The 12,658-nt window shown below is 40.7% G+C and overlaps 1 protein-coding gene across 1 annotated transcript in view; it reads left to right on the top strand.

Moving 5' to 3' along the window:
- SCLT1 (sodium channel and clathrin linker 1) overlaps nucleotides 1–12,658 on the top strand; it is a 149,537-nt gene that overhangs the window by 10,345 nt on the left and 126,534 nt on the right. The window contains exons 2-3 of the mRNA XM_063458431.1: nucleotides 417–502; nucleotides 4,790–4,857. Coding sequence (XP_063314501.1) covers nucleotides 466–502; nucleotides 4,790–4,857 — 105 coding nt within the window. The 5' untranslated portion in view covers nucleotides 417–465. The remainder of the gene's footprint in view (nucleotides 1–416; nucleotides 503–4,789; nucleotides 4,858–12,658) is intronic.

The following is a 12,658-nucleotide window of genomic DNA, read 5'->3' as shown; positions in this document are numbered from 1 at the left end:
TTTTTTTTTATTAACCAAATGGGTTGGGAAGGCAGCATACAAGACGCCATAATCTTATATGCAGCCTTCTCAATTTAGTAGGTTTAAATAAAGCTGTGTTTCAAATGCTTTTCCCTGCAAAGCTGCCATGACAATGTCTCTCTATTTTCTTTTTCTGTCCTATAAAAATAGTTTAATAACCTAATGACATGAATGTTCGGAATATTAATATAATATAGTGATATCTTTTCATGTTAATAATTTGAAACCTTTTACAGAAAGATTCCAAGTATAACTTTCTTTTGATAGTCCTAGAGCCTTTTTAGCAATCATCCATCATATATTGAATAATTGGTTTTCCTATTCAATAACTGCATGATTTATAGGCTCATATCCACAGTAAAATCATATGTGACGGTTGTATTACTTTTTTGCAGGTCTGACTGTATTGAATAATTAAAGGCTGATTTAATCACATTTCCAGCAATGGCAAACTTGGAAATAGAATTTCTTCAGGATCAAAGTAAGCATCTATTAGCTATTCTGTATTCAGGTAAAAAAAAACAACAATGGCAAACTTGAGCCCCTTAAGAGATCAAAGGTATTCCAAGACCTGTTCAAACTTGCCTGGCATTATTCCTCTCCACTGTTTAGTCAATGAAATATTGCTGGACACAAATGCCACAAGTTGAGCAACATAAATAATCTCTGTTTCAAGTAATGTCTTAAAGGACCACTCTAGGCACCCAGACCACTTCAGCTTAATGAAGTGGTCTGGGTGCCAGGTCCAGCTAGGGTTAACCCATTTTTTTTATAAACCTAGCAGTTTCAGAGAAACTGCTATGTTTATAAATATGTTAATCCAGCCCTCAAATCTTCTAGTGGCTGTCTCACTGACAGCCGCTAGAGGCGCTTGCGTGATTCTCACTGTGAAAATCACAGTGAGAGCACGCAAGCGTCCATGGAAAGCATTGATAATGCTTTCCTATGAGACCGGCTGAATGCGCGCGCAGCTCTTGCCACGCGTGCGCATTCAGCTGAATGGGAGGCGAGGAGGAGGATCGGAGGAGAAGAGCTCCCCGCCCGGCCCTGGAGAAAGGTACGTTTTAACCACTTTCCTCTCCCCAGAGCCCGGCGGGAGGGGGTCCCAGAGGGTGGGGGCACCCTCAGGGCACTATAGTGCCAGGAAAACGAGTAATGTTTTCCTGGCACTATAGTGGTCCTTTAAACAGACTATTTTGGATGGTGTTTTGGAACTTTCAATTACATTTTTGTTTTTATTTTTTTCGAACATGATTCATAATGTATATATCTGTGTATGTCCTCAGTGTTCATTAAAAAAGTGATTGCTATTTAGACTGGTACTCAGCTGCAAATCATTCCAACACAAACTGTTTCTGACATCTTGATGCCGAATCTTCAGTCACTGTTCTCACGTTTACAAAAGGAACCTAAACACACAGACAGGTCACAGACACGCAGAATTGCAATACCGGTCCTTAGAGTGGCTATGCAAAAGTGATAAAGTCATCAGAGTACAACCAAGGTCAAGGATAACAGAGACGGAATACAAAAGGACAAACCAAGGTCAAGGGACAAGGAACACAGAGTAAATGTTAGACAAGCTAAGTTCGGTAACCAGATATAATCGGACTCAGTATATCGCGCTATTGGACTAACAAAGACCACAACAGGGCACCAATGCAAGGAGGAGGTCAGTTTAACCCCTTAAGGACCAAACTTCTGGAATAAAAGGGAATCATGACATGTCACACATGTCATGTGTCCTTAAGGGGTTAAAGAGAATTAGGGCAAACCTGATTTGCTAGCTTCAAATTAGAATTTACTATAACACGTGTCATCAACAGGCGCCGTGTCAGGTGGCTGACTCGAGCGCTTATTTAAGGACGCTGCACGCGAGCATGCAGCGTCACAAACACTGCTGGCTGGACTGAACACAGCGGCGAGGAGCCTCTGTGCCTGAGAGATAATTGAGTGAGAAAACAATAACTCCATTATCTTCCAGTTACAGAAAACACAAAATATACAATCCCCCACAAGTACCCCCAATATCACCAGGAACCCCACAAAAGTTATATCCCCGGATAGCCCTGGTCTGAGTGTTCAACTTGGCCAAGTATCTCGCAGATCAGTTTGGCAGAGTTTGATCGCCACCGGGGTAAAGGTTTTCACCAGCCGGCCACAAGGTGACAGTCCAAAACAGTTCCAGGGAAATAGGTGCCCCGGCCGTTCTATGCTTGTGGGTTCCTGTGCGAACACCATACATGGAATTCTCCTGATTTCAGGGAGCGAATGATCCCCCGAGTCAGTAGTTCCCATCTCCCGAACGTCATTCGCATTGCTGGTCGGAAAGCGGTATAATCTTTACTGGGGTTCGTGCGAGTGCCTAGACGGAAAGAGTTCCAGGCAGTCGACAACCAAGTACCGCTGCCAAATTCGGGAGACAAAATGGCCGCCGTGCTTTTGCCGACCACGTGTATTTGGTTATATGAAATGGCGGCCACCCAGGGAAAGCATTCATTAATTACTTCCCTTGCGGTTTCGCACTTAAGTTGCTGGTGTAAATGTTCTAATTGGGTACAGGGGTGGTCTTTGTTCAGGAGTCAAATGCAGAGTGTTTGGATACAATAACTCCCAAATGTATAAACCGAAAAATCCACGAAAAGAACGGTATGTTCCGCCACACCAGCACAATCTGTCCTGATTGATGATTTCATGTGTGGGAATCGTTGCGATCTGCCAATCTTCTCATAAAATAGTTAGACATATACAGCATCTTTTTTTTTTGTGTGTGTCTGAAGCTCCTAATAGCTGTGTAGGTAGGCACTAGTAGATATTGGCATTGCAAAATGTAAAACGTGATGTTCCTTACATCGTCTTTGCCGACTGATCTCATGGTCAGTCAGGGTCATTCACTGATCGAAGAGCCACTCAGTGCCATTTACTAACCTCTGACTTTTAGTAAATTAAACCCCAATAGCAATATTGAGGCTAAAATAGCCAAACTGAGTTGAAGATTTATTTTTTAAATAAACTGTTTAATCCTAAATCTTGTCAGTTCGAGTTTAGTGGAAGTGTGCTTTGAGTTAATGTTTACTTCGGGAACTTACTGTCAGTTAAAGACAATTCAAGTGGTCCAACACTAACCACTACATAATATGAATGACTTTATTCTCTGCAACATTGGTATTGCACTGATGGAATTGAGAAAACATTTCTGGAAGCTATAGAATGTAAAAATGCAGACACATTACATGGCTAAACTTTCTAACTTAATATAGCTTAATATGGCAAGAGTAAATATTTCTAAAGTTACTTTGTAACCACCTTCTTAATAAAATAATTAATGAACCTATTTCTTGATATACCTACCATGTCTTAAACTGGTGGTTCATAACCTTTCTTAATGGACACCCAATTTAAGTATATATAACATTAACTTGAAAACCCATTTTTCAGTTGTAAAATTAGCTCCATGACCTATTCTCCAAATGTAATATGATATGTACTGAATTAAATTCCTATTAACTACATTAAAATTACCTTAATGAGACTCTCCTCAGTGTCATGTGGCCCTCCATTGCACTGGCGAAGATTTTGCTGCTACAGTAAATCATTCATTGTGGATAGTTGCCTGAGGCCTGACAAATCTGATGTGTGTTTCCCAACCAGTAGGGACCCTCTAAAAATAGCATAAAGCCCTAGTTTTGGGTCCTGACCCAGAGCTCTGAGAACAATTGTATTGGGGCACAATGTGAAGTGCATGTTTCAATTTTATTACATTTATTTTTCTCTTTTCCTTTTGTAATACTATCAAATATCTAAACCAGGAATCTAAAAAATAACAAATCTGATGTTAAATAGATTTTAATTGACCCATTTTGTCCCTGTAATTTATACCTATTTGCCTCAACTATATTTCGTTCAGCAACCTGGACAGAGAATTTATTGAACGGTGGAGTTAAAGAGACATTTCTCTTTCTTTTCCCCCGCATCATTAAATAAATCTTCCATGTCTTAAATGCAACTATCAATTACTTACTGAATGTTATAAATGTTATTGAATGATTCCCAAATTACCACTAACACTTGGAATAAAAAATAAATGACATTTCAAAGTGCACATTTAAGGATTCTAATGAATACCTAGATGGGCTTCTGTACATCACTACGTGCATCTGTTAATCTCTCAAAAGAGCTGATTCTAGATTTATTCTTTAGAGAATTAGGTTTGCTTACACTAATTGGTGGGAGGACACGATCCTCTCTCAGCAATCACCTGGGGAACTGATAATTAGCAGGTTATCTGTATGTGCAGTGTGTAATGTCAACCACTATAAAAGGCAGGGAAAGAAAACTCAAAGTCCAATGTGTTTGTCAAAGTTAAGACTTTAATTTGATATTAAATGTGATTTGCGCTGTCTTATTAACTTGAATCAATGTACATTAAAAATTACTCTTGCTATATAGACAAACATGTGAAAATATTCTACATAAATTATGTTCTTTTGTGCAGTTTCTATTTGTCTAGTTCAGATTGACTTGTAATATCTAATAAAGCAATGCATTTGTTTACAGTCCAGGCATAGGCAACCTTCGTCATTCCAGATGTTTTGGACTGCACCTCCCATGATGCTTTGCCAGCATTATGGGTGTAAGAGCATTATAGGGGATGTAGTCTACAACATCTGGAGTGCCGAAGGTTGCCTACCCCTTGTTTACACTATATTCCTTGATTTTAAAAATACTTTAACTGTTTTAATAATCTTTACTTATTTTTGTATTTTAGTCCATCATTTAAGGGCAGCACTAAAACGATATGAAGATCAGGACTATCCCCGGCATCCTGTTGAAAAGGTATGTTAGTCATTTTTCTGTTACAGTCTGGTTTAGGAAATATTCACCCCATCCTTTGCCACAGGAATTGAAAAAGGATGATAGAATACAAGCAAATATATAATTTCCTACATAAACATTAGTATTCTTATCTCAGGGTACTATTTTAAACTTTCTGGACTAATCATGGCCTAAATTGTGATAATACTCTGGTATTTAAACTGTATCTGTCACTAAAATTGACTTAAATGGATACTTTAAGCACCAAAACAACTTTAGCTTAATGATGTGGCTTGGTTCTTAGGTTACACACCTGAATTCTAACTGCACAATCCTCTGCCTTTAGGTGTTAAATCAATTTGTTTATGCAGCCCTAGCCACAATCCCCTGGCTAAAACTTGCACAACCTCCCTACACACTTCCTAAAAAAAGAGTCTACACAGTGTGTTATATCTCCTACTCTGTTAATACCTTGCTGGGGCCTGCATCAGCCTCACTAATTAAAGTTCAATTCACAGCACAGAAGATAAAAACTTCTAAAGTAAAAACGCTGTTAGATCTAATTGAATATGAAAGCATTTTTCAGGGAGGCTATGTCAATGAATTTGGAAAATTAAACCTTGTTACTACACTCTATACATATGCTCGTAGTAAGGACTACTTTGTATTTTTCCTACGCCTAACAAAGTTTGACACAAGGTGGAGCTAGTACCATCAAGTTTGTTATTTTCCCCCAAACCACCACCAGCCATGGCTGTAGGGAAATTAAGCTCTTTCTGTGGAGGATCCCACAGTCTCACATGCGCAAGAGTACATTGATGATGTGGGCTCTTCGCAGCTGAAACCACAGAAGCTGAAGAAGAGCAACAGGAAGAGGATGAAGGTGCCTGCAAGGGACAGGTTCAGGTAAGTAAATCTCACCTTTCCATATCCAACCCAAATATTATTATTATAATTATTATTATTGCCATTTATATAGCGCCAACAGATTCCGTAGCGCTTTACAATATTATGAGAGGGGATTTAACTATAAATAGGACAATTACAAATAAACTTACAGGAACAATAGGTTGAAGAGGACCCTGCTCAATCGAGCTTACATTCTATAGGAGGTGGGGTGTAAAACACATTAGGACAGAAATTTGCAAATAAATAAGGTGGGCTGCCCTTTAGGAGAGGGCAAGAGACAGGTATGTGAGGTAGGGGTTAGTCTTGGAGGCCATAAGCTTTCCTAAAGAGATGGGTTTTAGGGCACTACTTAAAAGATGCAAGACTAGGGGAGAGTCTGATGGCGGTAGGCAGGCTATTCCATAGGAAGGGAGCCGCCCGCGAGAAGTCCTGCAAGCGCGAGTTGGCCGTACGAGTACGGACAGGAGGTGGTCAGGGGCAGAGCGGAGAGACCGAGAAGGGACATATCTATGGATCTGTGAGGAGATATAAGAGGGGCTAGAGTTGTTCAGTGCCTTATAGGTGTGAGTTAGTACCTTGAATTGACTCCTATAGCATACAGGAAGCCAATGTAAGGACTGGCAGAGGGGTGAGGTGTGAGAGAAACGACTAGAGAGGAAAATCAATCTAGCAGCAGCGTTCATTACGGACTGTAGGGGTGCAGTACGGCTATTGGGAAGACCAATCAGGAGAGGGTTACAATAATCCATGCGGGAAATTACTAGAGCATGGACAAGCTCTTTGGTAGTATCTGGTGCAAGAAAGGGGCGGATGTGGGCTATGTTTTTAAGATGGAATCTACAGGATTTGGCAACATGCTGGATGTGAGGCTCAAAGGTGAGACCAGAGTCAAGTATGACGCCAAGACAGCGCGCTTGCAAGGATGGACTGATGTTGGTACCACAAACTTGAAGGGAGAGGAGGATCAGTATTAGGAGGAGGAAAGACAAGGAGCTCAGTTTTTGAGAGATTGAGTTTCAGAAAGCGGGAGGACATCCAGTCAGAGATGGAAGAAAGGCAAGCAGTGACACGTTGCAGGATGGCAGGGGAGAGGTCCGGGGAGGAGAGATATAGCTGGGTGTCATCAGCGTACAGGTGGTAGTGGAATCCAAAAGAGGTAATACGTTTGCCAAGAGAGGCAGTATAAAGAGAAAATAGAAGGGGACCAAGGACGGAGCCTTGGGGGACTCCAACCGAGACATGGCGAGGGGAGGAGGTATCATTAGAAAAGGAGACACTGAATGAGCGTTGGGAGAGATAAGAGGAAAACCACGAGAGGACAGAGTCACAGAGACCAAGCGATTGAAGAGTTTGAAGAAGGAGAGCATGATCAACGGTGTCAAAGGCCGCTGAGAGGTCAAGAAGAATTAATATGGAGTAGTGGCCTTTGGATTTAGCTGCAATTAGGTCGTTAGTAACTTTGATAAGGGCAGTCTCTGTAGAGTGGAGAGGGCGGAAGCCAGATTGAAGGGGGTCAAGGAGAGAGTTGGAATTGAGGAAATGAGACACACGGGTAAAGACAAGTCTTTCCAGAAGCTTTGAGGAAAAAGGGAGTAGGGATATGGGACGGTAGTTAGAGAGGGTGGATGGGTCGAGGGATGTTTTTTTTAGTATAGGTACTACAGTGGCATGTTTAAGGTCAGCAGGGACAATGCCAGAAGAGAGCGAACAGTTGAAGATGTGTGTAAGAGAAGGCATGAGACAAGTGGAGAGAGATCTGATAAGGTGAGATGGGACAGGATCGAGCGGGCAAGTGGTGGGGCGAGAGGAGCAAAGAAGAGCAGCCACCTCTTGGTCAGTAGCTGGGGAGAATGTCTGAAGGGTAGGAAAGGCATGATCTATGTGTGATTGAGAAACAGAAAGGCAAGGAGGGGAGAATTATTTCCTTAGCTGTGCAATCTTTTTAGTGAAGTAACATGCAAATATATCTGCAGTAAGGTTAGTTTTGGGGGTGGCCACAGCAGGGCAAAGAAGAGAAATAAAGGTGTCAAAGAGACGCCTGGGGTTGCGGGAACACGAACTAATGAGAGAGGAAAAATAGGACTGTTTGGCAAGGGCAAGGGCTGCACTGTATGAACACAATATGAATCTATAATGGAGAAAGTCTGATTGGGTACGAGACTTCCTCCAGGAGCGTTCAGCACAACGGGAGCATCTTTGCAGGTAGCGCGTTGATTTAGTATGCCATGGTTGGGGGCGGGTCCTCCTTGAGGTGCTTGTTTGGAGTGGCGCTGCAGCGTTCAAGGCAGATGTAAGAGTAGAGTTATATATGGAGATGGCCAGTGAAGGACAGGAGAGGGAAGGGATGGACAGCAGTTGTGAATCAATGTCAGCTGACAACTGTTGGAGATCAAGAGAATTAAGGTCCCTCCTGAGTTGAGGGGGGGTTAGGCTGAGGTTGTTGGGTGAGGGGGTACGCGAGAGCAAATGATAAGAGGTGGTGATCAGAGAGTGGATATGGAGTGTTGCAGATATTAGATACTGTACATGCATAAGTGAAAATTAGGTCAAGGGTATTTCCAGCTACATGGGTGGGAGAATTTGCCCACTGCGATAGCCCGAGGGAGGAAGTAATTGAAAGTAGTTTAGTGGCTGCAGAGGTCAAAGGTGGGTTTATAGGAATATTGAAGTCCCCGAGAATTAGGGATGGAATGTTAGAAGAGATTAAATAGGGTAGCCAGGCAGCAAAGTGGTCAAGGATGAGAAGAGGGGAACCAGGGGGACTGTAAATAACAGCAATGTTAGCAGAGAAGGGTTTGAAAAGGTGAATTGAGTGTATTTCAAATGACAGGAAAGAGAGGGAAGGGGGGGTGGGGAAGAGGTTTAAAAGAGCAGTGAGGGGAGAGGAGAAACCCAACACCACCACCTTTACATTCAGAGTTTCTTGGGTTGTGGGTAAGTTGGAGACCACCGAAGGACAAAGATGCAGGGGTGGCAGTGTCAGAGGGGGAGAGCCAGGTTTCTGTTAAGGCTAGTAAATCTATTGAACGAGAGATGAAGTCATGGACAGCAGTGGATTTAGTTATATTGCAAACAGAGCGTGCGTTCCAGAGGGCAGTATTGAAGGAGGATTTAGAGGAACATGAGATTGGTATGAGATTAGTGTGGATCCTCTACCCTGCCCAGCCTCTGACCCTCAGACCCAGGCACAGATGCCAGACAGTTACAAAACCACTTCAAGGTAAAATAGTAGAAACTTGTTTTCAGGGCTCAAATTCCAATATAATATCAATCTATGACTATGTGTAATGAGAGAATGGAGCAGCAAGGTTTAATTTTCCAAATTCATTGACATTCATATATTGTCGTAGTTTTCTGTTTGACACAGTTATTAGAAATTTCCCTACAAAAACAACACACATATATATATATATATATATATATATATATATATATATACACACAACTTGTTTGCAACAGTAGTCAGTTCTATTTCCGTTTCCTTGTATATTTACATTTTATAAAGTAAAAGAAAAAAATATATAAATAAGAATAATGGACTTTTAAAATGCCGTGCATATGTTTCTTACAGAGAATTGTTTTCAGTGAAGAAAACTAAAATAATAACAAAAAGAACTAAGAAAACTATTTCTTTATATTGGTAGGAAAGTTTAAATCAAAATAGGATAATTGGTGTGATAAAGATGTATAGATATCAGTTTGCGTGAGCTTGTAGTTTCTATATAATTTATTTCTGAAGAAAACCAAAAGCTAGATTGAAAACTGAAAAATAGTGCAAACTACTTATTGAAATAAGGCAGAGCATATGGTTGACATTTCTTGAATTTGTTGCTGCCAGTACTAGACGTTCCCTGTCAGAATAATGAGTATCGCATTCTTCCCCAAAACCTGCCTTTTTAGAAGATTCTCGCCCAGGATGCTTGAGTAATATTATTGCAGGTTAAGAATGAAACCATAATAACACTGCTTCAAATGTGTTACATGAGCAGGAATTCTCTCAGTAAAAGCAATGATCCTGCAATTATTTATTACTAGTAATTACTTATTTAAATCTGCATACATTAGGTATGCTCCAAAATAGAAAATCTAGATTAAACAACTCCTAGACTCCTAATGATTTTTTATATAGTGACAGCATATTTTGCAGCACTTTCCAACTAACACATTTGGCAAACGGGAGCAGTAGGTGAAGAGGGCTTTGTCCAAACTAGCTTACAATCTAAAACAAGGCAGGGGAGGGGGTGGGGGCAGACATATCAACTAAGGGAATCAAATATGCTACATGTACATGAAATGATGGGAGGAGGGAGCCAAGGCAGTGCAAGACAGCAGATAAAGATTGTCAGGGAGATGAGAATTTAAGGGACAAGCTTCACAAAAATTTTTTTTTTTTTTAATTACTCTGCAGAAGTGGAGATTAGAATGTGGCTTGGTAGGGCATTCCAATAGAAAGAGGCTTCCCTGGAGAAGTCCATGAGGTTTATCTACTGTGTGGGTACGAGAACAGAACAGTAACAGGTCACTGGCAGAGCATGAACATATCATCTGTTATTGTGAAAGGATATATAAGCTTGGGAACAGTTAAGAGAGCTTTGTAAGTAAGCATGAGAACGTGGAATCTTTTCCTAAATGAAGCAGGAAGTCAAGGTAGAGATTGACAGAGAGGTGATGTTTGAGGGGCAATCTAGGTACTTTTTCATGCCAATAAGCAAAGAGTTAAAATAATCAAAGTGGAAACAATGAGAGCATGGAGAACCAGAGAGACGTTGGAGATTATTTTTCAAAGATAAACAAGTCGCAGGTAACAGAGACTGAGTAAGGTGCAAGGAGGCATGTGGTCGGCCAGAAAATAAGCACTGAAACCTCCTCTTCAGAAACTGGAGAGAATATCCAAAGTGTAGAAGAGGTGGCTGGGAAGTTGATGGGAGAAGTGAGTGAGACGATTTCTCTTCGGATGTTGTCAACCATTACTGTGAAATAGGATGCAAAGTTAACAGTAGAACTCTTCTATCGAAGTCAGTGCAATGCTGCAGAATTACTTTGAAAAATGTTATATTGTAAAACACACTCACTGCTAATGCCTATATTTGTATGTGGGAAATCTGATTGGCTGATAATTTTCAGACCTCCATTTTCACCAGCAGTCTCACATACCATATCCACTTCAATCAAACAACCTCCAGCTTCACTAGGCACTATCTCCATTTTGGGCTTTATAAAAACCAGCAATAAAAAAATTGAACTTTTTTATAAATGGGTAGGTACGTCATAGCTTTGGAAAGACAAAACTTTAATCTAGGAAGAAATTAAAGTATATGTCAGAGGATTGCAGTCAGTGTGATCTGTGTAGATTTTGCTAAAGCATTTCATAATATTCTGTACTGAGGATAAAAGTTAATACATGTACTTTGATTGAAAACTGGGAAAGGTATGGGGTTGTTAATGGAATTCCTCACAAGGAGCATTGAAAGTCATATTTCAGCATTTGAAGACAATTTAAAATTGTGCAGGGTCTTAGGACATGTATAAATAGTAAGTATTCGGTAACAATTATGATTTATTTTTTCCTATGATGCTGTTTTGTAAGTGAGCCATGTTATTTTCGGTTTCCCCTCATCAATTTACAAAATAAAAAACTGATGACCTTTTTAAAGTTCTCAACGTAAATCAGAAAACAAGCAGAATGTATGATATATTTCCACAGCAATTTAAGTTAAATAGGTCATCAATACAATAAAACATAATTTTTTCGTTTGGCTTCAAAAAAAGGAAAGATAATTCTTCCTGATTCCATTACAACCATCAGATTTCTCCCTGGATCAACAAGCCATTTTAATATATTAATGTTTCTAGCCTTATATACTCTACTTTATTAAGATAGCATCCAGGGAACTATTGCACTTGACAGCACAATTTCTCTAGGCAGTGAATTTCATATATTTTATTGTTCTTACTGTAAATAACCCTTTCTGCTGCTGTACAGTTTTTTCAAAGGGACACTATCGTCTCTAAAACAACTTGGCAGTGACACTTCAGATGCATGCTGTATACACCGAATCCGCTTTATTATGCTAAAGGTGTTTTGGTGTCTATTGTGTCCCTTTCATATCTAATACTCACAAGAGAGCTTGGTCCTTGTATTGTTGGTATTGTATCTCCGCTAAGGCAGTGCTCCTCAAACTTTTCTCACCCAAGGCACACGCAAGCTCTTCCCAGAATTCTGTGGTAGCATATCACAAGATATATCTATCTATCTATCTATATATGCTAACACATACCAAAGTGAGTTTGCCTAATTATAAATACCACAGTCAGTTTGCCCATTAATAAGTACCGTAGTAAGCTTGCCCATTAATAAATATTACAGTCGAGGAGCAGGGAATCAAGCCTCCGAAACCTGCCCAGCCAGCAGCCAAAGGGTCAGAACCGCTCACCACAGGAATACTTACCAGCCTCCTGGCGGACCTCCGACAAAGCCTCTCCTCAGAAATCTCACAGGTGAGAGAAGACCTCAAGGGGTTCAATGGGCGCCTAAACGCAATAGAACAGACCACCACAACACATGCAGCCCACATTCTGGAGCTACAGAACCAGATAGGCACCCTCAGTACAGCTCACACTACTCTGAGCCACCAGCTTGCAGCAATGGAGGACAAGAGAAGGTGGAAACACCTGAAGATCAGGGATTTCACAGACAATATCACACAGGCAGGACTGCCACACTTCCTGCGCAGGCTCTTTACAGCCCTTCTCTCTCCCAAACAAGCGAAGGGCATTATACTGAAGGGGATGTTTCGGCTCCCCAGGCCTCCTGCAGCAGCGGCCTCCAACAAAAAAGTACTTACGGTAAATTAAAAACCAATCTATATTGACTGTTTCTTTATGGACTATGTTTCACTGTAGCATTTGCTAC

Source organism: Pelobates fuscus, chromosome 6 (genome assembly GCF_036172605.1).
Source record: "Pelobates fuscus isolate aPelFus1 chromosome 6, aPelFus1.pri, whole genome shotgun sequence".
Classification (NCBI taxonomy): domain Eukaryota; kingdom Metazoa; phylum Chordata; class Amphibia; order Anura; family Pelobatidae; genus Pelobates; species Pelobates fuscus.
Note: the sequence above shows the minus strand (reverse complement) of the source record. Positions and strands in the feature narration are given on the sequence as shown.